Below are 22,620 nucleotides of genomic sequence, written 5' to 3' on the forward strand. Positions count from 1 at the left end.
GTAACGGTTGCACAGACTTGTGAATATACTGTAAACTACGGAACTGCACACTCAAAGGGGCCAATTTTGTGGTATGTGAATGGTATCTCAAAAAAAAAAAAAAAGAAATTTTCAAAGAAGTAAAAACCAATAAATCGGGAATTAATATTTCACTACAAAAGAAACCCTAATAAGCTTGACTTTACTTTTTGACTTTATTTTTAAGAAATAAATGAAAACACTCCCTTCGCCAAGCAACCATCACTACCCTGTGAAGAGTCCGGGTACCGCTGTCCGAGGAAGGATGGTCACACGCCACGGTTGTTCTGCTACTAGTGGAAAGAACGCCTCGGCCCCTCACCCAGCGCACAACACCCACACCAGCTGGCTGAACGGAAGGTAACACTAGCCCTAAAAATGCCAGCCCTTCCCTCTCCAGGACGGGACGTCCTAGCCATCTGGCTGGAGCACGGGTGGCCCTGGGGCGGGAAGGTGGCCAGGCGGGGCGCGGGGACGCGGCAAGAGACGTGGGGGCCACGGGGTGGAGGCTAGAGGGCGTGGGGGCTTGGCTCGGGATGGACGCTCCTGGACCACGCGAGAAGGCCACGGGGTGGGCGGTGGAGGGCGCGGGTCCCGGGCCGGGCGGGAGGAGGAGAGCGGGGCGGAGGGCGCGGGGTCGGAGGCGGAGCCCAGAGGGCGCCAGGGGCTGGGCGGAGCTCGAAGGGCGCCGGGGGCGGGGGCGGGGCGCAGAGGACCCCGGGACCCGGGTTGGGCCGGGAGCGGGAGGCGGGGGCGGAGGGCGCCCGGGCTGGGATCCCGGGTCCAGGGACCGCGGAGGGCGCAGGGGTGCGGGGCGGGGCGTGGAGGGGGCGGGAGGTGGAGCGCGGAGGCTGGGGCGGGGCGCGGGGCGTGGCGTGGAGGGGGCGGGCCGCAGGGCCGCGGGCCGGGAGGGACCGGGAGTGGCCGGGACGCGAGCCGTGGGCGCGTCTGTGCCCAGACGGCGGCGGCGGCGGGAGCCGCACGCGCGTCCCGGCCTCTGTCCCCGCGGCGCCGCGGCCCCGACCCCCTGCCCGCGAGGCCATGCCGTCGCCCGCGCCGCCCACCGAGCTGCTGCCGTCGGAGCGCGCCGTGGTGCTGCTGTCGTGCGTGCTCTCCGCGCTCGGCTCCGGCCTGCTGGTGGCCACGCACGCCCTGTGGCCCGACCTGCGCACCCGGGCACGGCGCCTGCTGCTCTTCCTGTCGCTGGCGGACCTGCTCTCGGCCGCCTCCTACTTCTACGGGGTGCTGCAGGACTTCGCGGGCCCCTCGTGGGACTGCGTGCTGCAGGGCGCGCTCTCCACCTTTGCCAACACCAGCTCCTTCTTCTGGACCGTGGCCATCGCCCTCTACCTGTACCTCAGCATCGTCCGCGCGGCGCGCGAGCCTCGGGCCGGCCGCCTGCTCTGGGCCTTCCACGTCGTCAGGTGCGTGGCAGCGGCGCCTTCCCTCGTCCCCGACCCCCACCCGGGACCTGCCTGCTGCCCTGTGGCCCTCGCGCCTTTCTGGCACCCGCGTCTTGGTCGGAGCCCTGGCCGGGGGCCCAGAGGGTCGTGTCCGCTCACGTTCCGAGGCAGTCGGGGCCGGCGGGAAGACGCGGGCGGAGCGGTGCACCTGCCCTGAGCATCAGGGCAGAGGGCACCCCTTTGGGCCGGCTACGGAGCCCGAACCTCCCGGAGAGGTGGGGGCCCAGCGCTCGGCCCTCGTAACTTCGAAGCACCTGGAGAGGGGGCGAGGACACCTTATGCCTTTGGCCTTCGGCTTCCCTGCGTTGTGGCCATCTCTGCTGCCCACGGGGAGAAGCTCCTCCTTCCCAGGCTGAGGGGGGAGGAGGGTGCCGCTCCAGGCTGGAGAGGGCCGCGGCGCCCAGTCCCACCCTGTGTCTCAGTAGGTGTGATGCGTTCAGCCCTCGCAGGCTGGCTACTGGGGCCAAATGCAGTGTCTCCGCGGGAAGCTTTAGAGAGTATCGTCTTCAGTATTTTGTCTTTGCTCATCTCTAGACCCAGACGATCTGGACTTTCTAGGGTTCAGAACCTCTGAGGGTGAGGTCAGTAGCAGGGGCTGGTCTGGAAGAGGGTCCCCAGGTGCCTGGAGTCTATGACAGTAGAGTCAATGGAGGGCTTTGCCCGGTCATGGCATGAAAGCACCTTATCAGGTCACCCTCACCTGTGGAAGGTGGCCCCTGTTCCTGGTGTAGTTTCCACAGTCGATGGTGTCCTGCACGCAAGGCAGGAATCCTACAGGGCTCGCTTCCCCTTGGCCTCTCCCAGATAAGAGCACCCAGTACTGCCCTAATTATAGGACCTCACGGTTAAATACTTGAGTGCTTTCCATGGGACTGAGGACAGTCGGCACTTTGGCAGAGACAGGTCACCTGGGTGTCACAACGGTGAGATCACAAGCCTGCAAGAGTCACTTGACCTCTGGGGCTCAGAGCTGCTGGATGAACGCCAGCTGGTCCCTGGGAAACTTAAGTAACCTGCTCCTCAGCTGTTCGCGTCAAAAGTTTTTCAGGAAGCCAGGCAGGGCCTCAGATGCGCAGAGACCTCCCCCCTCCCAGGGCTGCCTTTCCTCCCCTTGCAGCGTCCCCGCCCCTCACCCCTCTGGCCTCTGCCTATTTCAGAGACCCAGTCCTGGGCAGGCTGGTTGGGCGTACACCAGAGTTCACATACCCTTGAGAAGGAGCCTCAGACTGGACCTTCCTTTGCCAAGAATCTCTTCTCTTTTCCCCCCGCTCTTAAAAAAAGAATATTAGAAGCAGTATATTTTTTAAATGATGAAGCGAATCTGGTACATCTCCTGTAGAAAAGGTATATTTTCTAATGAACCTGAGTTGGGAGTTCCTTCCTTTCAGTCCTAGGGGTGTTTTCTGTGATGCTGGGAAGAGGCCTTCTAAGAAGCCAATTGGGTCCTCTGTGCTAGCCACGAAAGAGAAGGGAGTTGTTCATCTTGTCCTCAGAATGTGATCCATCAACTTCTCAAAAAAAAAAATTACCAGGCTGCCTGGGTGGCTCAGTTGGTTAAACTTCCAACTCAGCTCAGGCCTTGATCTCAGGGTCGCGAGTTCAAGCCCCACACTGGGATCCACAATGGACAGGGAGCCTGCTTTAAAAAAAAAAAAATTACCTATATCCAAGCTACAAAGGGAGTTCGATAATTTGTTCTCTGGAGTTCCCTTTCAGAAGTTAGCTCTCAGCACCTTGCTGGTCTAAGAGAATTGATAGAAAACCTGTCTGACAGGTTCATTTATTGACCTAGATCCTCCCAGGCTGTATAGCTAATGACCCTGCTGAGGGCTCTCCTGTGGCTTTCTTTGGAGTATGAGTTTATAATGGTTAGAGACCTGTTGGCCTGAGAAATCTCATCTTCAGACAGAGACTCCTCAGTCATCCACTTGTAACCAGCTCAGCCTGCTGAAGATCGGTCCTCGTCAAACCTTCAGTCTGGGAAGGCATTTTAAAACGTGACGACGCAAAGGTTGAGAATGTCTATTGGAGTTTTTATGAAATTATTTTTTTTAAGATTTTATTTATTTATTTGACAGACAGAGATCACAAGTAGGCAGAGAGGCAGGCAGAGAGAGAGGAGGAAGCAGGCTCCCCGCTGGCCAGAGAGCCAGATGCGGGGCTCCATCCCAGGACCCTGAGATCATGACCTGAGCCGAAGGCAGAGGCTTAACCCACTAAGCCACCCAGGCACCCCTGAAATTATTTTTTTAAGATTTTATTTTTAAATGATCTCTAAAACCAAATTGCCGCTCAAACCCCAAACCCCAAGATCATGAGTCACATGCTCTACCGACTGAGCCAGCCAGGTGCCCCTGATATGTTTAAAAAAAACAAACAAACAAAAAGAAAACACAAATATCCTGGTAATGGCCAAAAAAGACATTGAGACAAAAGAGTCAGAATGGTTCATAAATATATGCGGGAAAGTTTCTCCCATTAATAGTCAAAACAATACAAATAATAACAATGAGGTACATTTTCTTATTAAATTGGGGGAAAAATAGGAAAGCGGAATACTAATGCGATAAATGCTGGTAAAACTGTTATTTTCCGACATTGTTATTGGCAACGGAAACTGGGATAATCCACATAGAAAGTATCTGGTTTGTACCCTTTGATCCACTAATCCTATTTTTAGGGACCCCGTCTAATGAAATAATCCAAAATACGTTCAAAGCCGTAGATACGAAGGAGTTTGTGTGGGAATTTGGAAGCAACCTGAACGTCCAAAATATAGGAGAACAGAGGGTTACTAACTGGGCCCCCCAGGAGACATTACGTAGCCATCAATACTGGCTGTGAACATGATACAATGTTAAATGAAAAAAAAAAAAAAAGCCACCTCTAAAACAGGACCACGGAAAGCAGGAGACCAGATAGGATCCTACACCACACCTCTTCCCAGAAAGGGCCTGCACGATGCACGACCCCCTCAAGCCCCATCGTAATACCTGAGCACGTTCCCTTTACAGAAAGACTTTTTTTCTTTGCCCACTGGGGAAAGAGGCAGCTTAGACTTTATGTTCAAGGTATTTTATCACGAGTCGCGTCTGGCTCCGGAGTTCTTGCAAAGTGCCGGTCCATTCTTGAGCTCATTGGCCACCAGTAGCCTTGTGCTGCGCAGGACGATCACCCTTTAGTCACAGCTCACGAGATTTGCCTAAGCTCACGCAGCCATAAATGGGAGTATCAGGTTAGAACTCCAAGGGTCAGTCCTCCGTTTATGATCCCATCTTGTCTCTTGGCCTGAGGATAATTCTTAAGGTTGAGATATCATTACACAATTTATTTGTAACTTTCCAGATTTCTGCCGTTACAAACAGGGTATCACATTGGCTTCTGTCTTCTGTGTTTATTTTTCTGGAGCCATTTAAGAGTATAGACTGATGACCCCAGAACCCCTAAATCCTTTGGTGTATTTCCAAAAGAAAGGGACCGTCTCTTAGGTGAACACGTACACCTTCCAGAAGCGGACAGTGGTGTCGCCCGGAACAATGCTGTTATCGGAGAGAGGACTTTACAGGGATGTTGTCTGTCTCCTGCCAGTGTCCCCAGTGGCAAAGGGACACCCTTGGCTTGTGTCTGACTTAGTTGTCCAGTCTCTCTCTTGAACGGCGGTCCGCAACAATTCTTTTTCCTTGGTGTTTCAGGACACTGACGTTTTTGAAAGGTGCAGGCCTGTGGTTTTGCAGAAGGTCCCTCTGCTGGGTTCTCCCATGCTTCCCCACGGGTGGTTTCAGGTTCTGCCCGGGGGGGACTGGAATCCCATGGAAAAATCTTTGCATTCCTCCCTCCCCGGGGACTTGGATTTGTTCTGCCTCTGGTGGCAGGAATTCTGATCGCCTGGTGAAGGTGTTCCCTGCTGGTTTTGCAGGGTTGTTACTGTACTCCCTTTTGGTAATGAAAAATACCTCGTGGATATAAAGACCTTCCTACTCCTCAGACTTTACCCACAAGGTTAGCACACGTCCAGTCTGACAGTATTCTGAAAGTGAATTTCCTGTTTTTTGCTGCCTTTGTAAGGTTGTACGAGAATACTTAGCATCCAAGGGAAAGTCCTGGGTTAAGACACCCCTCCCTGTGCACTGGCCGTGAGCCATTGAGGCAGCCTGGTCCAGACCCCCCTCACCCCCGTATTTCACAGTCATGTGCATGTGCGTCTGGGCGCGTTCACGCTACTCCCCTGAGAAGATGTCCAGGAGCTCAGGCCCCCCACTGCCCGGGCCAGGCGTTATGGGGTGTCCTGTGAGCAGGGGAGAAAGGCTGGGCTAGGGGGAGCCTCATTGCCTCAAATCAGAAGAAAGAGTCCTGGCCAAGCCAGCCAGATGAGGCAGTCACAGGCTTTCTTCAGGCACCAGGTGGGAACGGGTGTGGGCGTGACCCATGGGCCCACCCATGCTCTGGAGGTTTGCTTGGGGATTCTGGAGGACGAGTCTGTGGTTCCCAAGTTCGCCATCAAGACCGCTGCTGCAGGGAGTGGGAAGTTCTAACGTAAACAAAAGGGGAAACACGGGGCCAGGAAGGGGAAGGTGCTCTAAGCTCTTTGATAGGGAGCTAGCTCACTGTGGGGTCCGGTGACGAGGCCCCAGGCAGGTGTGTCCGAATGGAGGAGGCACCTGGCAGCTGCCGGAACAGCACCGCATGTCGCTCAGGGCTCCCCAGAATGACGAGAGCTGAACTGGCTTTGCTTTTGCCCCCTGAGACGTGTTCAGAGCCCACTGCTGCCTTGTGAGGTCTCTACGTGGTGTTTTGTGTGCACGGGAAGAGGCTGTGAGAGAGCAGAGGCTGCCCTTGACCCTCCGACCCGCTCGACGGGGACCTGAGCTGTGTCTCTGAGTGTGGCAGGTGGCTTCCCCATGCCCACCCACGCCAGGCCGCTCGGTGGTGTGTGCTTACCCGTTCCTTTGCACACCCCACTCCCTTCTGTGGCTGCTGCCACAGACTGACCTCATGGTGGCCTGGCCAGTGGCTGGCCGGCTCCCTGAACTTCTCCCACGACCTACGCCTCTGCGCCACACTCAACAATAAGTGCCCTTTGTTCGGGGCAGCCCCCGGCCTTGTGATTCCTTCCACCAGGCCTGGCTCACGGCAGCTGCGCTACGCTCTGGGCCCAGCTCTGTCTTGCTCCCAGGAGCTCTCTAAATTGGCACATTGTTGCCCGATGGTTTTGTTCTCAAAGCATTTTCTTTTCTCTCTTTTTTTTTTTTTTTTTGAGTTGACCTTTAAGGCTTTCCATAGGCCACACAGCGCAGGGGCCAGGCCCTGCTATTTGGGGGAGAAGACCCTTCTGTTTCTTTCCCAGCAGGTGCCCACCCCTGGTGGAAAGATCGGTAGGCGGAGTGAGGTTTGGGGTGAGGGGAAAGTGCTAGAATCTGACAGTGGAGGCGAAGGAGTGAGCAGACCTGGTAGCCTCACCCCCGCCGTGACCCTGGGGCAGAGGTTCCAGAGACCGCGTGCGGGAACATCCCCATCGGAGCAGAGCCGGGGACTCCGAGGGAAACCCAGAGCATCACCATCCAGGAGACAGGACCCCTCCCCGGGGGCACTGGGTAGATGCCTGGGAATTCGGGTACCGAGGATGGCTTCCCAGCCACCTGACTCACCGTGTGGTGCTCCTGGTCCTGCTCCTCTGGAAGAGACGGGAAACCAAAAAAAAGGCTGGGGTGCCTGGCTGGCTCGGTCAGAAAAGCGTGCGGCCCTCCATCTCACGGTCCTGAGTTCAAGCCCCACGTTGGGCACGAAGCCTCCTTTAAAAACAAATAAATCAATAAAAATAAAGACAAAAGGATGCCACGTTCCAAAGAAGAGCTCAGCTCGTGAGAGACCTGACTGGCTCTTGGTCAGTTTACCTTCCCCCCCCAAGCTTGCCGAGGGGCCCCACCCGCTCTGTCAGCCCGGCTGTGGTGGGGTCCCCGGGCAATGGGCACGTGGGTTTCCCCCGCAGTTCGTAGAAAGCCTCTCTTTGTCTGCTGGGGCTGCCCTGGCGATGTACCACAGCCGAGTGGCTTAAATGAGAAAAGTCCATTTTCTCACAGTCCTGGAGGCTGGAGGTTGGAGATTGGAGATTGAGGTTGGCAGGGCTGGTTTCCTCTGAGGACTGTCTCCGTGGCTTGTAGGTGGCCCTCCACACCCCATGTCTTACCATGGTCTTCCCACTGTGTGTGTGTGGGGGGGGGTCCTAATCTCTTCGTATAAGGATGGCGGTCAGGCTGGGTTAGTGCTCCCTCCAGAACATTCTATTGGTCACTTTAAAGACCCCCATCTCAGGGGTGCCTGGATGGCTCAGTTGGTTAAGCGACTGGCTTCGGCTCAGGTCATGATCCTGGAGCCCCGGGATCGAGCCCCGCATCAGGCTCCCAGCTCCATGGAGAGTCTGCTTCTCCCTCCGACCTTCTCCCCTCTCATGCTCTCTCTCTCACTCTCTCTCTCAAATGAATAAATAAAATCTTTTTTTTTAAAAAAAAGACCCCCATCTCCACCTACAGTCAGATCCTGAGGTGCCAGGGGTTAGAACTTCAGCATAGGGATTTGTTGGAGGGTGTACACAACTCAGCTCTTAACAGCCTTTGAGGGCTGATGAAGCCGACTTGGGGTCTGGCCTCGGTTTCTGGGTGAACCCCAGGGAGGGGCGTGGACGTTCTCTCGGAGAAGTTCTTGGTGCCCCTCCAAGTGGGGGATTGTGCTCCGAGTGTGGTCTCCCAGGCTCCCTCCATCCCGGCGACCCCAGCCCTGCTTCTCCTCAGTCTGAGTCACAGGTTTGGAGAGAAGGGGACCAAACACCGTTCATAGCATCCCCTGCACGTGGTCCCGTGGCTTCCTTCAGCGAAGCTGCCAGTTCAGCCCCTGGTTTCGGTCCTGAGTGGGGCACCCTCTCCTCCAGCCGTCTAATCCCATCTCCCCAGCCGGACTTCTTCTGGAGTCTCTGAACATTTGAGCTCAAGGCCCAGCATCCCCTAATGTGCATGGCTCTGGGGCCACCTTTACAACCTGAGATCTAGAAGGTGGGTCGTGAGCATCAAGATGAGGCAGGATGGCTCCCTAGCAGGTCTGGTCTGGCCACATCCCAGCATCAGGGCGATCCCTCCAACCACATGGGTTTCTAGGTCATAATCAGCTAAAGTCCTTGGTCTTTTTTCATGTGCTATTATTCAGTGATATTGGTTTGGATTTTGTTAATGTTTTGGTTGCTGGCTTCTTTGGGGGGAGGGGAAAAAACTATTACGTGGTACGTGACGGAAGATGAAAATATGCATTTCTGGAATGCAGGGATCATGTCCCACATGTCTTTGTGGAGTGCTTTCTAGATTGACGGTGCCTACAGCTCAGGCTGGCCACCTGGCCGGAGCATCGCTTGGCTTATCTGAGGTTGCCAAAAATACTGACTTTCTCCTCACTCTGCAGGTCAAGAACCTTGGGGCATCTTCAGCAAATTACCCTTTTTCTATCCTCTGTCCATTGGCGTCCTGGAGCTAGCTGGGGAGGCTCAGTTATTAAATTTTAGGGCATTTTAGGAGCTGGTTATTAAATATAATCATTAATAAAAACTAAATTGTATAAACTTATAATAAGTTGTATTAAAAAGTAGTAAAAATAGGAAAAACTACATTTTAAAAAAGATTTTATTTATTTATTTGAGAGAGAGAGAGAGAGTGCAAGAGCATGAGCCGGAGGGTAGGGCAGAGGGAGAGGGACAAGCAGACTCCCCACTGAGTGTGGACCCCCCCCCCCCCGAGATCATAACGTGAGCTAAAGGCAGATGCTTAACTGACTGAGCCACCCAGGTGCCCCACTAAAAACTACATCTTAATTATTTTACTACTATCTCTCCCCTTGGAATTATTTACAACTATTATATCTGTGAGGTGGAAATACTACAGAAATACTGTACATCTGTCTCCAGCCACATGTGCTGATGGCTTGAAATTAGTCCTAGGGGGAATATTTGCCCTGTGGAGAATGGCCGACACGACAGATGAGGGCTTGGTTTGTTGTTCTGCTGATTGTGTGGAGCAGAGGTCAGCATACTTTCCCTGTAGAGGACCAGACTGTAGGTGTTATCTGCTCTCTATTGCGACTGTTCAGCTTCTACCCTTGTAGCCTGAAAGCAGCCCAAAACGATACACAAAGGAATGAGTGTAAACGAGGCTGTGTTGCAATAAAACTTTATTTAAAAAAGTAGAAAAGCACACCGTCAGCCAGATTTGACGCGAGGGACGGAGTGTACTGGACCCCTTCTCTAGACTTTAGGTGATGGAGAAAATGTCAGTAGGGAAGATGATACTTAAAAGTGCTGCTTGTGTGAACTTCAGACGTGGTACCCACACTGGGGCCGGAGGGAAGCTGGGTGTTCAAGCGGGTGAGAAGAGGTGGTATCGTGGAGCGGGGGAAAAAAATAGAAAAAATACTTTTCCAGGGCTGGGAAATGAATATTTGCTCCCACAAGGAAATCACTCCCTGATCACCCTTTGTCTCATCTCTTAGGTCTTCCTTTTTTTTTTTTTTTTGAGATTTTATTTATTTATTTGACAGAGAGAGATCACAAGTAGGCAGAGAGGCAGGCAGAGAGAGAGGAGGAAGCAGGCTCCCTGCTGAGCAGAGAGCCCAATGCGGGGCTCGATCCCAGGACCCTGAGATCATGACCTGAGCCGAAGGCAGAGGCTTTAACCCACTGAGCCACTCAGGTGCCCCAGGTCTTCCTTTTTCACATGATTCTTACATGTGAAGGAAAATGAAAACACAACCAGCTTCACATCCTGAAACTACTTTCATTTCATTTCAACCAACACGTCGGGTGGGGCTCAGGTGGCTCTCCGGAATCCGCCACTAGGATCGCAGCATGCTGTGTGATTACTTGCAGACTGGGTGCGTCTCATCTTTCCTGTCAGTTAAAGTAATAAATGTCCGTGTGCAAGCATACATCCGTGCACACGCACACGCGCACAGGTACGTCTGTGTGCAGAACCTGTTGCTAAGCGTTACCAACACCACACCGCCCAGCCCCACAAATTACAAGTCTGGCAGAGCCTGCTTGGCTCCGTCATTAGACTCTCCTCCCTCCCACTCCATTCCCACCCCTCCCTGGTATTACTTCTTCTTACCACCTCCCACTGAAATACCTCTCGAGCAGCTTCTGGCCACATGTGCTTAGATTCAAATAGTAACTCTGATTGATCAGCCCACATTCTTTTTTTTTTTTTAAGATTTTATTTATTTGACACAGAGAGAGAGATCACAAGTAGGCAGAGAGGCAGGCAGAGAGAGAGGGGGAAGCAGGCTCCCCGTGGAGCAGAGAGCCCAATGCGGGGCTCAATCCCAGGACCCTGAGATCATGACCTGAGCCGAGGGCAGAGGCTTTAACCCACTGAGTCACCCAGGCGCCCCAGTCAGCCCACATTCTTAACTCATGAAAGCCCTCTCTGCCTGTTGGGTCTGCTCTCTGGCTATTTCCCAACATAAACTTGGCTCCGGGTGCACCCAAGTCAGAGAGAGGAAATGCATCACTTTGTAGGTTTCTTACCACGATGAGAGCCCAGAGTCACGAAATGGGGTCTGTCTCCGGGTGGGGCCCAGGTCTCCTGCGAGGGCCACCAAGATGCTGAGGAAGGAGAAATCACTCTGCTATGAGTGGGCTCCTTCCTCCTGCATGTCTGCCCTGCGTGCTTCCTTCCAGCCCCGAGGGCACCCCTCCGCTCCCGGGCAGCCCCCTGCAGGGTGAGGTGCCCTCCACACCAGGCTTTTTCTGGTCAGTCGGTCACTGGGTTCCTTAGAGGAACCCAGTAAACCATAAAGTGATGAGTGCGGTTTTAGTACTTTAAAAGCCTTTTACTTGGGCGCCTGGGTGGCTCAGTCTGTTAAGCATCTGCCTCCGGCTCAGGTCATGATGCTGGGGTCCTGGGATCGAGCCCCGCATCAGCGGGGGGGGGGGTCCCTGCTTCTCCCTCTCCCTTTGCTCCTCCCCCCGCTCATGCACTCGCGCACTCTCTCTCTCTCTCAAATGAATAAATAATCTTAAAAAATAAATAAATAAAAGTCTTGTACTTCTTTTTCAAGACAATGACGTCCTTGCAGTGAATAGTGAAGGAGTGACTCGAGGACAGCTGTCTCCTCCACTGGCCTCAGACTTCGTTCATTCAGCAGGTCCTTGCTTGGCCCCCACCAGGCACCAGGCGCTGTTCTAGATGCGGGAAAGCACAGGGCACCTGTCCTCACGGAGCTCATAGCTGTGACATACATTGTCTCCAGACCCCAGGACGCTGTGAATCGTTAAGTGGTAACCCTGTATCAAAACGGTTTGACACTAATCTGTATCAGCTTCACAAATAAGTAACCAATAGATCGAGTGTTTAAAATGGACAAACTCCTGGGGGTAACTTCGTCCCTTTCTCGTAACCCTTTTACTTCTGTGGGTTTGTTGTCCCTTCTGTGCCTTTGAGACCTCAAGCAGGACATGCTGTTTCTTGCCTCCCCCGCCGTCCCCACTGGGGGGAGAGGGGATGCTGAGGGTGAGGTGGTTCTGCCCTCACGCCCTCATCTGGGCCCCCAGAGGCCAGTGTGGGAAGGGGGGCAGGTCAAACAGGCACCTCCGTTCTGAAAGTGCCCAACCCAGAGTCCTTCCCAGGCCCGGGGAATTGGCTTTCTCTGTTCCCTATAGCCCCACAGCATCTGGAGAACCTGAATGAACACAGCACTTCTACTCATTTTGGCAAAACTAACATGCAGCTGTGGTCTCATCATTGTTCTAGAATTTTCTCTCAAAAAGAGCTGCTCCTGGCATGCCTGGGTGGCTCAGTGGGTTAAAGCCTCTGCCTTCGGCTCAGGTCATGATCTCAGGGTCCTGGGATTGAGCCCCGCATCGGGCTCTCTGCTCCACAGGGAACCTGCTTCCTCCTCTCTCTCTGCCTGCCTCTCTGCCTACTTGTGATCTCTGACTGTCAAATAAATAAATAAAATCTTAAAAAAAAAAAAAAAAAAAGCTGCTCCCGGCTGGCTGGCTCTGTTGACTCAGGGCAACGTTTGATCTCAGGGTTGTGAATTTGAGCCCCATGTTGGGGGTAGAGATTCCTTAAGTTAAAAAAAGAAGAAGAAGAAAAGAAAAAAAAAAAGAAAGCCACTGTTGCTTACACAGAGTTCTCAGCATATAACCGATTTCTTTCTTTCTTTTTTTTTTAATATAACCAATTTCTGAGCTGAGAGTCTCACGGATGACAGGGTCCTGCTTATACACGGCCTGTCATGTACGCTGGCCGTTTATACACTGCCAGCGACTGACATGGGCTCTGGGCCCGCGTGTGCTCTCCCGGGGGCAGAGACGGCACAGGCCCTCTAGGCCAGAATCCCGGGACATCAGATGCGACTCAGGACCTCGGTCAGACCCACTGACACACTTACCCCGTCCCGCGTGCCAGACGTGCTCCCCTCGGTTTATTCCCATGGTGACCTGCTCTCTTCTAGGCACCGTGCCCGTCCCCACTTTGTGGAGAAAAACATGTGTCGAGGCCGAGTAGGGTCAGGGCCAACTTGGACCCTGCTTCTTGCCTGGCAGCTCAAGCTCTGAGCCACCCCAGCGTGCCACCACGAAGCCTGTGTGTCCCCCTGGCCCGTGTCAAATGCTTCGCAAGCAGACCTGTGCGGGGACACTGGGAAGCTCCTTGGGGCTTGGCATTATCTGGCCGTGTTGCCGTCAGGGGAAGCTCTCGAAAAGTCAGCCTGGCACTGCCCTAAGAGGGGTCCCTGTGCCAGGCCTGATGCTTTAGAGGCCCCCCCCCCTTTGATCTTTGCCAGGAATACCCCTTCTCAGAGAGCAAGGCGGCCTCAGGTCCGGAGAGATGGGTCTACTACCCAAGCCCCTGGTCCCCCTTCTAGATCCTGCTACAGGTGCACAGGACCCCGGAGGTCCCTGCTGCGACAAAGCCAGGCTGCCAGCGTGTACACCCCTAGGCCCAGGTGGCCAAGGGGGCTGTGTGGGTGAGACACAGGCGCAGGCCACTCTGGGGGCAGGAGGGAGCCGCCCTCCCCGCGCCGCAGCCTTCTCACGCCCATCTCCAAGAGACCCAGCAATGCTAAATTAGAACTCCGCCTCCGAGGGGCTGGGGGAGGTGTCGGTCCAGGCAGGAGGCCATCCCTGCGTCCCCTTCCCCCGACTCTGTGACAGTAGGGTAGGCCTGCGGGACTGGGGCAGAGCGGGGCTGGGGGGCGACGGCAGTTGAGATCCCCTCCCCCACTTTCTCCAGGGATGCTGTGTGGTCCAGGGTTTGGGGGGCGGCCCGTGGCTTTGCCCCTTCTGGCTCTGCTGGGAGCAGGGCCTGACCGGGGCTGCCTCGTGTGCCCGTTGTCCCTCAGCTGGGGCGTCCCGCTGGTCATCACCGTAGCCGCCGTCGCTCTGAAGAAGATCGGCTACGACGCGTCGGACGTGTCGGTCGGCTGGTGCTGGGTCGACCTGGAGGCGGAGGACCGCCTGCTGTGGATGCTGCTGACCGGGAAGCTGTGGGAGACGCTGGCTTACGTCGCGCTGCCCGTGCTCTACTTCCTCACCAGGAAGCACATAAACAGGGCGGTAGGTGCCTGCGGCCGCCCCTCCCCAGGCCCCCAGACCACAGCTCCGGGCCGTCGCGCCCTAGCTCCCGGTGCTGGGCTCTGCCACTCAGGACAGGCCGGGGGGACGCCCCACGGCCATCGGGTTTGCTAGTGATGCGGTCCCGGAGGGAGTGGGTCCTGTCGCTGTCCGTTGTGGACAAGGAACCAGAGGCCGGCAGAGGCGAAGGGGCTCTGCAGACTCACCCAGCCCCTGAGGCCCACGCCTTGCACACGGAATCTGGGAGAGGAGCGCCCAGCCTGTGATCTGGGCTCAGGCCTCTGCTGCCCCCTCCTGGCAGGCCTCCAGGCTTGCGCCACCTCCAGGGGAGTGCGTCCCAGCCGCTGAGCTGAGATGGGAGCGTGGGATTTTGCACTGGGACACGGACGCCACACCGCGTCCCCTGTGGCCACTGAACGTGGGTCACACACGTAGACTCTTCAGGGTCTCGGGAGCTCAGAGAGCAAGAGCTGGGCTGGCTGGAAAGTCCAGGCAAGAAAGTTTTTCCTCTGACGATGTGGCCAGATGATTCCTTGTCCTTAACTGCGTGGCTGGCAGGTCGCAGGGGGGTGCTGCACGGGGACAGGGCGGGAGCGCCGAGGGGGCGTCCGAATCCGGGCCCCAGGGTACTGCGGCCGTTCTGTTCGGGGCGTTGTCTTCACCCATTTCTCAGGGGCTGAAACTGCAGGGTCATGTGTCCCCTGTCTTGGGTCTTTCGGGGCATCCTGTGACATGAGGCCGTTCCCGAGTTCGTGGGGTGCTCCCCATGGCTGACTGTGCTCCCGCCTGTGGCTTCTGGGTCTAGACTCGGGTTCTCTTTTCACTCAGAAAGTCCACTGCCTCCCCCACCTGCCCCCATCCTCTTCCGATACGGCGGGCCTTACCGACGGGCCTGAAATCTGTCTTCTTGCTGGTCTCCTGCCTGGGCCGGGGGCACCCTTCCTGGCTCCCTTTTTGCCCTGGGAAGGTTCTGGACGCCCAGGCTGCCCCTCTGCAGCTGCCCTTCTGTGGGCCTCTCTTCTTCCTTGGCCTTTGCGGGGAACCTGGGGCCATGCATGGGAGGCAAGGGGAGAACGAGTCCTCTCTCACAGCTCTGCAAGTGTTTTCCTGAAAACGGGAAGACTAGTGGGCAGGGAGGTGTAGGGGTTGTTCTCTGCCTCTGGCTAGGAAGGAGAGCTAAAAATAAGTCCCTCTGGGTGGCTCTGTTGGTTAAGCATTGGACTCTTGGTTTCAGCTCAGGTCATGATGGGAGGAGGGGAGGATCAAGCCCTGAGCCAGGCTCAGTGCTGAGCACAGAGTCTACATCAGATTCTCTTTCCCTTCCCCTCTGCTCCTCCCCCTACCCTGCCCCTGCTCATGCGCTCCCTCTCTAAAATAAACAAAAATAAAAAAAATTTTAAGGATTTTTTATTTATGTGACAGAGAGCACAAGTAGAGAAAGCAGCAGGCAGAGGTAGAGGGAGAAGCAGGCTCCCCACTGAGCAGGGAGCCCGATATGGGGCTTGATCCCAGGACCCTGGGATCATGACTTGAGCCGAAGGTAGATGCTTCACCGACTGAGCCACCCAGGTGCCCCCAAAAAAAATCTTAAAAAAAAAAAAAAAAGAAGTGAACTGGAGCAAACTTTGCAAAGAAGAGCACAGCTGCCCTGCTCCCCTGTGCCTTCACCCCACCCCTGCCGGGCTGCTCTAAGCCCCAGGGGAGGAAGGCAGGAAGCAGGTGCTGAGCAGAGCAGCCTGGGTGCTCAGAATATCAGTGTGTGTGACTTCTCCCCTCACCTGGGCTGTCACAGGACACAGGACCAGGCTCAGAAACACATCTCTGTTATGAGCAGTTGCATCTTTTTTTTTTTTTTTAAGATTTTGTTTATTTATTTGAGAGGAAGAGACAGTGAGAGCAGGGAGGAGAGAGAGAAGCAGATTCACCACTGAGAAATGAGGCTGATATGGAACTCAGTCCTAGGACCCAGGCACCGTGACCTGAGCCAAAGGCAGATGCTTAAAAACTGAGTCACCCAGGTGTCCCTGCATCTGTTTTTACAAATTCAGTTGAGATCTGGAAATGGAGCTTCCTGCCTTCCTCTCGCTGAAGGGTGTTCCCAGGAGCAGGGAAGCCCAAAGCCTGTGCCTGCTCACCTTTTCTTTCTGCCCCAGTTTGGATGGAGCCCCTCCTTCATAGCCTTTGCCCTGGGGGAGCTTACATTCTAGAAGGGGAGGGCAGGACGATAATAAGTAACAGGCCTGATAAATAAGGATGGAGGATGGTAAGAGCTACCAAAAAAAAAAAAAAAAAAAAAAAAACAGGCAAAAATAAAGAGCCAAATCTGGGGACAGGACTACCTGAGAAATAACCTATGCACTTGAAATGGGATTGTCAGGAGGCCTCCTCCAGGGGGCGACATTGAGCAAAGGAGTGAAGAGGGTGAGAGCGTGAACCTTGGGGCAGATGGGAAACAGCACTCCAGATGGGAACAGCTCATGTAAAGGCCCTGTGGTAGGGTGTGCGGGGGAATGTGTTTGGGGAAATGATGAGGAGGCCTGTGTGGCTGGAGTACATGAGGCGAAAGCAGTAAGCATGAGGTCAGAGCTAGACTAGAGTCGGGACCTCCGAGTCGAACAGAATCTGACTTAGGTTTTCAAGGAGCTGCGCTGCTTCCGGGCTAAGAATAAGACTGCAGCGAGAAGGAGTTTGGGTGTGAGGGCGACGGAGGAAGACAGCTAAGACAGACTTGCCGCTGCCCAGAGGAGTGGTGGTGGCCCTTGGACCGGGCTGCAGGCAGTGGCAGCGGACAGGACATCGGGGTTCTGGCTCTCTTCTGGAGGCGGAGCCGGCAGGTCTTGGCCAGAGGAGGGGCGTGGGTGGCCCCAACAGGAGAGAGTTCGCAGCCCCGGGCACCCGGAAGGATGCGGGTTCGTTGACCGAGGTGGGGCACTGCACGCTAGGCCTGGGGGTCAGGATCCGGCGCGGCTCCCTGGCACCAGAGAAGTCAGCCATGGCTCAGACCCCCGCACGGGGCTGCGCAGCGTGCAGTGGGGTGAGCGCGGGAGGGCAGCCCGCCGTGCTCAGCCCTGTTCTCCGCATGGCCTGCACAGCACGAGGCGCTGTCGGAGTACCGGCCCATCCTCTCCGAGGCACACCGGCTGCAGCGCCGCGCCTCCGTGGCCGACAAGAAGCTGATCTTCATCCCACTCATCTTCATCTGCCTCCGGGTCTGGAGCACCGTGCGCTTCGTCCTGACCCTCTGTGGCTCCCCGGCCGTGCAGTCACCAGTGCTGGTCGTTCTGCATGTATGTGGGCCTGACCTCCCCCGCCCTTGCCTCTCCCCTGCCCCCACCCCCACCCCCACCCCGGGAAGGGTGCGTGCTTCCCAGCACACTGGCTAGCAGGGATCCTGGTTCCCTGCCTGAGCCGGGGAGCCTTAGTGAGAGAAGGGGGAAGGGCAGTGAGGCTGTCCTACGGCCCAGGAACATGAAGGGGCTCTCCAGGGGCCTGGGAGTGATCCTGTCCTTCCCACCCCAGAAGGCCTGCAGACAGGGGCTGCAGACCAGTCTCAGCAGGGGGAGGACAGGTTCTAGGATCCGCAGCCCTTCCCAGTCTCCTTGTGTGTGCACGTCGGCCCCCCTCCAGCCCTGGCACTCATGCCTCTCCTCTTCTCCCCAACAGGGTATTGGGAACACGTTTCAGGGCGGTGCCAACTGCATCATGTTCGTCCTCTGCACCCAGGCCGTCCGAACGCGGCTCTTCTCCCTCTGCTGCTGTGGCTGTCTCTCCCAGCCTTCTGCCGAGAGCCCGGCTGGCCCTCCCAAGGCTCCTGCATCCTCCAAGACAGGAAAATCTCAGGGATCCAGACACATCCCGGATGAACTTCCAAGCACCTGAGCTTGGCCCTTCCTGGTTCTGTGCACAGGTGCTGCCTACCTGGGGACACGTGCTTCTGTGAGTCCCAGCCGCAGAGAGTGGGGGCAGGCACCCACTGGTGCTTGAAGCCTTCTGCTTTTGAAGCTCTCGACCCCCCTCGTGGGGGAGTGGCTACAGACTCAGCTGCTTCTACCTCCTAGACCCTCAGGTGGCACAGCCCCATTCCCACCTGTGTCCTGCTGCACGCGGGGGCACTTGGTGCATGAGGGTTGGCAGTGAGATCGGTACGTGATCGCTGTCCGGTTGCCTACCACAGGGCCTTTGCACTAGCTGTTCCCACAGCTGACCACACAGCACTGTTTACAATTCGAGGGACCCACACCTGGGGGAAGAGCACAAAGAGATATATATGTATACCGTGCACCCGTCCTAAATAAAATGCCAGGGGTTACCCCAGATGTGTTCCCCAGTTAGATGTCACGAAGCTGATTTTTGGTTTGTCAGAGCATTGAGATGGCCCCGAGAGCCCAGCTTTTCTTGGGTAGCTTTGCTGGCCGGCGGAAGAGCCAGTTCTCTTTAACTAGATAGAAGGTTCCCATGAGGTTTCTGGGCATCTGGTCTCCTGGGGACCTCCAGATCCAACCCTCATGCAAATTGCGCTTGACTTGCCAGTCCAGGCTAGAACCCAGACTCCTGCCTGCCTCCACCATCACTTCAATACCCAGTTCCCTTCTCCTGTGTGAGATCTGGAACGGGGACAGGAAGAGGCATTGCCAGGAGTCCCAGTGATGTCGGATGCCTCGTAAAGACTGGACGGGCGAGCTGCGGAGGGATGTGGCTGATTCACTTCCTGGCTTAGTTTCTCAAAGGCAGGGTGACCGGAGAGTTGGTGAACGACCCAAATGACAGATTCCTCCAGAAGGTGAAGCTTTGGGGGGGGGGGGGGGTTGGGTGAAATGACACATGCGTCGTGGGGTGATTATTTACATTCAAAAGAAAAGGATCAAAAACAAACCCGTGTCTCTACAGTCATGGCTCTTCCACCAACGTTTTCCTGTTACTTCAGAAAAACGTTTCTCTGTTAAGTCACAGAAGCCCCTGGCTAAGGTGGCAGGTGTCCGTGTCACCGCAGGAGGCTTGGGGAGGAAGAGTACAACTTCAACCTACCGGTGTCCCTCCCCTGGATTGGGTCAGAACTCTGCCAAACCCAAGTGATCTTCTGAACCAGTAAGACGGTTCTGAGTTAAAACCAGAGCCTCACCATGCTGTGGATCCCCGTTTTATTCTCCAAAGCAAAATCTGTCACAGGAAGAGAGTCTGAAAGAAAGAGCCATTGACAGAGCTATATCCAAAATGCTCATTTTCGGTTTCCTTTTTTTTTTTTTTTAAGTTTTCTTTATGAAAATCAGCAAGCGGTGATCATCCCCCTTACGACTCACCGTAAGCCCTGGGCGGCCCTACAGAAAGCTCCTTGCTGGTAGGCCAATGTCCTTACAGAAATGGCCAAGATAAGGGGAATCCAGGGACCCCCTAGAGACGGGGGTCGGTCGGGCAGATCATGGGCCCACAGCTGGTAAAGACCCTCACGTTAGCTTCTGGGAGGGAGCCGACATTCAGGAAATTGCTTGCTGCAGGAAAGAAAACGGTTCAGAGCTGTTAGCCTGCGGGCCACGAAGCCTGCGGTGAGAACAAAGCCTGCCCGGAAGGGGGCCCCCGAGTCCGGCTCAGCCGGCGGTGCTCCCGCAGGACTGGCCAGGCCTGGACGTCGGCCCGCAGGCAGGGGCCAGGGAGGCCCGGCCGCAGGAGTAGGGGCTCGGGAGAATCCCTGGGCCGCTGGGGATCCCTCCGGTTCTCATTCCACTCGTTTGAGGCCCTGCTGTGTGCTGGCTGCTGTGGTCAGAACCACCCAAAAGTTACCCCCAGGCTTATTCCCATTTCCTCTTCCCCGGCTGCCGCTGCGTGTCTGCGGAGCCCAGATGTGGTACTGGGATTGGTGGAGACGAGTGGGCCGGGGAGGGGTGCGGTCGGCGGGGCGGGGCAGGGGGCGGGGCTGAGCCTCTGTGGGGTTCAGCACTGGAATGTGGTGGGGATGGAGTCCTGTCTTAGGAGCCCAGGAGGGGCTCCTGCTTCGGATCAGAGCAGGAGAGCCTGCCTTCCTCTCGCACTTGGCTCGGCCCCGGGGATTTCTGTCTCTTCCACCAGCCCCGCTGGCGACCCTCCCCTGCGTCCTCCTGGTCCAGACACGGGCAGGTGCTGCCGTCCCATCCGGTGTCCTCAGCCCACGGCCCTCTCCTCTCAGGCACTTTCTGAACCTCGGTCTTTGAGTCAGGCACGTTCTGCCTCTCTGTGCTTCCCAGTTCTTTACGTTTGTTCGTTTGTTTTGTCTTTGAATAAAGAGTATCAGTTGGCCGGGGGTTAAGGGTGCACACAGAGCTCCTCTTATGTACAGGACAAGAAGAAACATTGTACAAGAAACTTTTTACAAACATCCTGCCCCGGGCATAATAACAGCCTGAGGTCTTTTTGGCCCGTGCAAAACTGTATCGAAACCCTGGGTGGAAGCCAAAATCTTGCTATTTTAAATTAAATAAAATAATTATTTTTCTTTTCTGTGTTTGATAAACTGTTTGGCTCTGATGGGGTTGCAGGGGCGGGGCGGGGTGAAGGCGGTTTTGTCCAGGAGTGCCTGGGTGGCTCAGTAGGTTAAGCGTCTGCCTTTGGCTCAGGTCCTGATCCCAGGGTCCTGGGATGGGTCCTACACCAGGGTCTCTGCTCAGAGGGAGGCTGCTTCTCCCTCTCCCTCTGCCCCTCCCCCCCCCCACTTGGGCTTGCTCTCTCTCTCTCCCTCTCAAATAAATAAATAAAACCTTCATTTAAAAAATAAACATTTGTCCAAATTCACACAATGTCCAACAAAAGAAGGGACCCTAATGTGCTCATACAGACACTCCATGACTACGTGCCCAATAGTTTCGTCCAAGGTCACAAGCAAGCACAGCACTCTGGTGGAGAGTGTAGGTAACGGGAAAGGCCACGTGTGCGTGGAAGTTGGGGTATATGGGAGACCTCTGCACTTGCCCCTCACTGGCACTATGAACCTAAATCTTTCTAAGAATCAGTCCTCATAAGATTAACTAATTGAAAATACACTGACTAGCCGCTAGAAACGGCTCGCATCTCTGTTACATTAATTTTGCTATAAAGAAGCAACAAGCCCAAACTTCCGTCGTCCTGAAAGAGCAGAGCCTTGTCCTGCCTCTTCCAGGCCATCACTGTGATGAGGTGGTTTCAAGGGGGCCTTGGGGGGGAGGTCGGTTTTTTGTGTCATTCTTTCTAGCTATTCTCTCCTTTGCCTTTCCCCCCAAGTCTCTAACCTAGATGCGCCACGCTTATCTGTGAGAGAATGGGAGAAGCCTCTCTCCTGCCCACACGGAGGAAACTTCCCGCGACCCGTCGCCCCTCATGAGGCACCGTGTGCCTCTCTCTCCCTCTCCGTCATCCTTCGTCACCTCGTCCCTGACCTTCCTGCCCACCTCCTCATCCTGCTCGGGGAGGTCCTGTGTACCCCCCAAAGCACAGTCCGCCCAGGAGACTCCAGACTGAACCACAGGGGCCGCAGGAAAAGGCCCACCGTCCAGAGCGCTCTGGCACCTGTCCCCGGGTCCCGCCCCCCACCCCCACCCCTGCAAACGGCAGGCTGGTCCGTGCTCGCAATGCGCGTGTGTCTTCTCACTGCCGACAAGCCATTTGGACACCAGCTGGGAGTCTGACAATTCAATTCATTTCTGACACTCTCTCCCTGGGGACAGCATCAGGTCCCACCGGTGAAGGGCCTCGTCCCCCAGGGCCCGCCACCCACCCCCCCTCAGATGCCAATCTCAAGTGACCTGTGCTTCTGACCAACCGGCCCCGATCAGATGTTCCCATGACCCTCTCCCCGGATGTGATGAATTTGCTGGAATGGTTCACAGGACTCAGAGAAACATTACCTCCTTGATCACTGGTTGATGATAGAAGGCTGTAACTCGGCAACAGCCAGGTGGAAGAGATGCACGGGGCAAGGCATGGGGCAAGGGTACCACTGTCCCCGAACCTCTGCGTGTTCACCAACTCAGAAGCCCTTCAGATCCCCGCCCTCTGAGTTTTTACGGAGGCATCATTACGGGCGCACAATAGCCCATCTCTGGGTTATGCAGGGGCTTTTGCAAAAGTCACCACTAGGACATAAAGATGCCTTTACCACTCTCAGCACTTGGGAAATTCCAAGGATCTTAGGATCTGTACTCTAGGAGTCAAGCTAAGATCAGATATATATTCCTTATTAAATCCCAGATTCCCAGGGCTGTCCCTTGCTGTTGACTCTCCCTGGAAAGCCCCTTCTTTTCCTTTTTGCCTGGCCTTTCACTTCTGCCCTTAACCAGCTGACAACCCCAAGGGCACCTCCCTCTGGTCCACAGCCTTCTAAACAGACCTCTGGGATGCCACAGTGTCTACAGAGGTGACTCTTCCAGCATCTTCCCCCAGAGCCTGCCCGGTTCCTGGCACACGGCCAGCCTCCGTCCGGGCCAGCCCAGCACACACCTGGCAGGTGAGAAACTTTGGGGAAGAAGCAAAATGCTTTCTGAATGAATCACGTGGGTCCAAACCAACCAACCAACAAAACCCCCC

The 22,620-nt window shown here is 55.6% G+C and overlaps 1 protein-coding gene across 2 annotated transcripts; it reads left to right on the forward strand.

Moving 5' to 3' along the window:
• Nucleotides 1-948: 948 nt before the first annotated feature.
• Nucleotides 949-20,506, forward strand: GPR157 (G protein-coupled receptor 157). 2 transcript variants are annotated; one of them, XM_045993430.1, is made up of 4 exons: nucleotides 949-1,442; nucleotides 13,863-14,076; nucleotides 17,187-17,381; nucleotides 17,755-20,506. In XM_045993430.1, the coding sequence occupies exons 1-4, from the start codon at nucleotides 1,060-1,062 to the stop codon at nucleotides 17,971-17,973; spliced, it is 1,011 nt and encodes a 336-aa protein (XP_045849386.1). In that variant the 5' UTR covers nucleotides 949-1,059; the 3' UTR covers nucleotides 17,974-20,506. The 2 variants fall into 2 exon arrangements, with proteins under 2 accessions (XP_045849386.1, XP_045849468.1); XM_045993512.1 differs by having other exon boundaries at nucleotides 17,758-20,506.
• Nucleotides 20,507-22,620: the final 2,114 nt, after the last annotated feature.

Source organism: Meles meles, chromosome 1, assembly GCF_922984935.1.
Source record: "Meles meles chromosome 1, mMelMel3.1 paternal haplotype, whole genome shotgun sequence".
NCBI classification, from domain to species: Eukaryota; Metazoa; Chordata; class Mammalia; order Carnivora; family Mustelidae; genus Meles; species Meles meles.

What these genes read in the sequence shown, in the direction of transcription:
- GPR157 (XM_045993430.1), top strand. Translation starts at nt 1,060, where the DNA reads ATGCCGTCGCCCGCGCCGCCCACCGAGCTGCTGCCGTCGGAGCGCGCC. An exon ending in TGGGCCTTCCACGTCGTCAG is followed by an intron (nt 1,443 to 13,862) that starts GTGCGTGGCAGC and finishes GTTGTCCCTCAG; the next exon opens with CTGGGGCGTCCCGCTGGTCA. An exon ending in CAGTGCTGGTCGTTCTGCAT is followed by an intron (nt 17,382 to 17,754) that starts GTATGTGGGCCT and finishes TCTTCTCCCCAA; the next exon opens with CAGGGTATTGGGAACACGTT.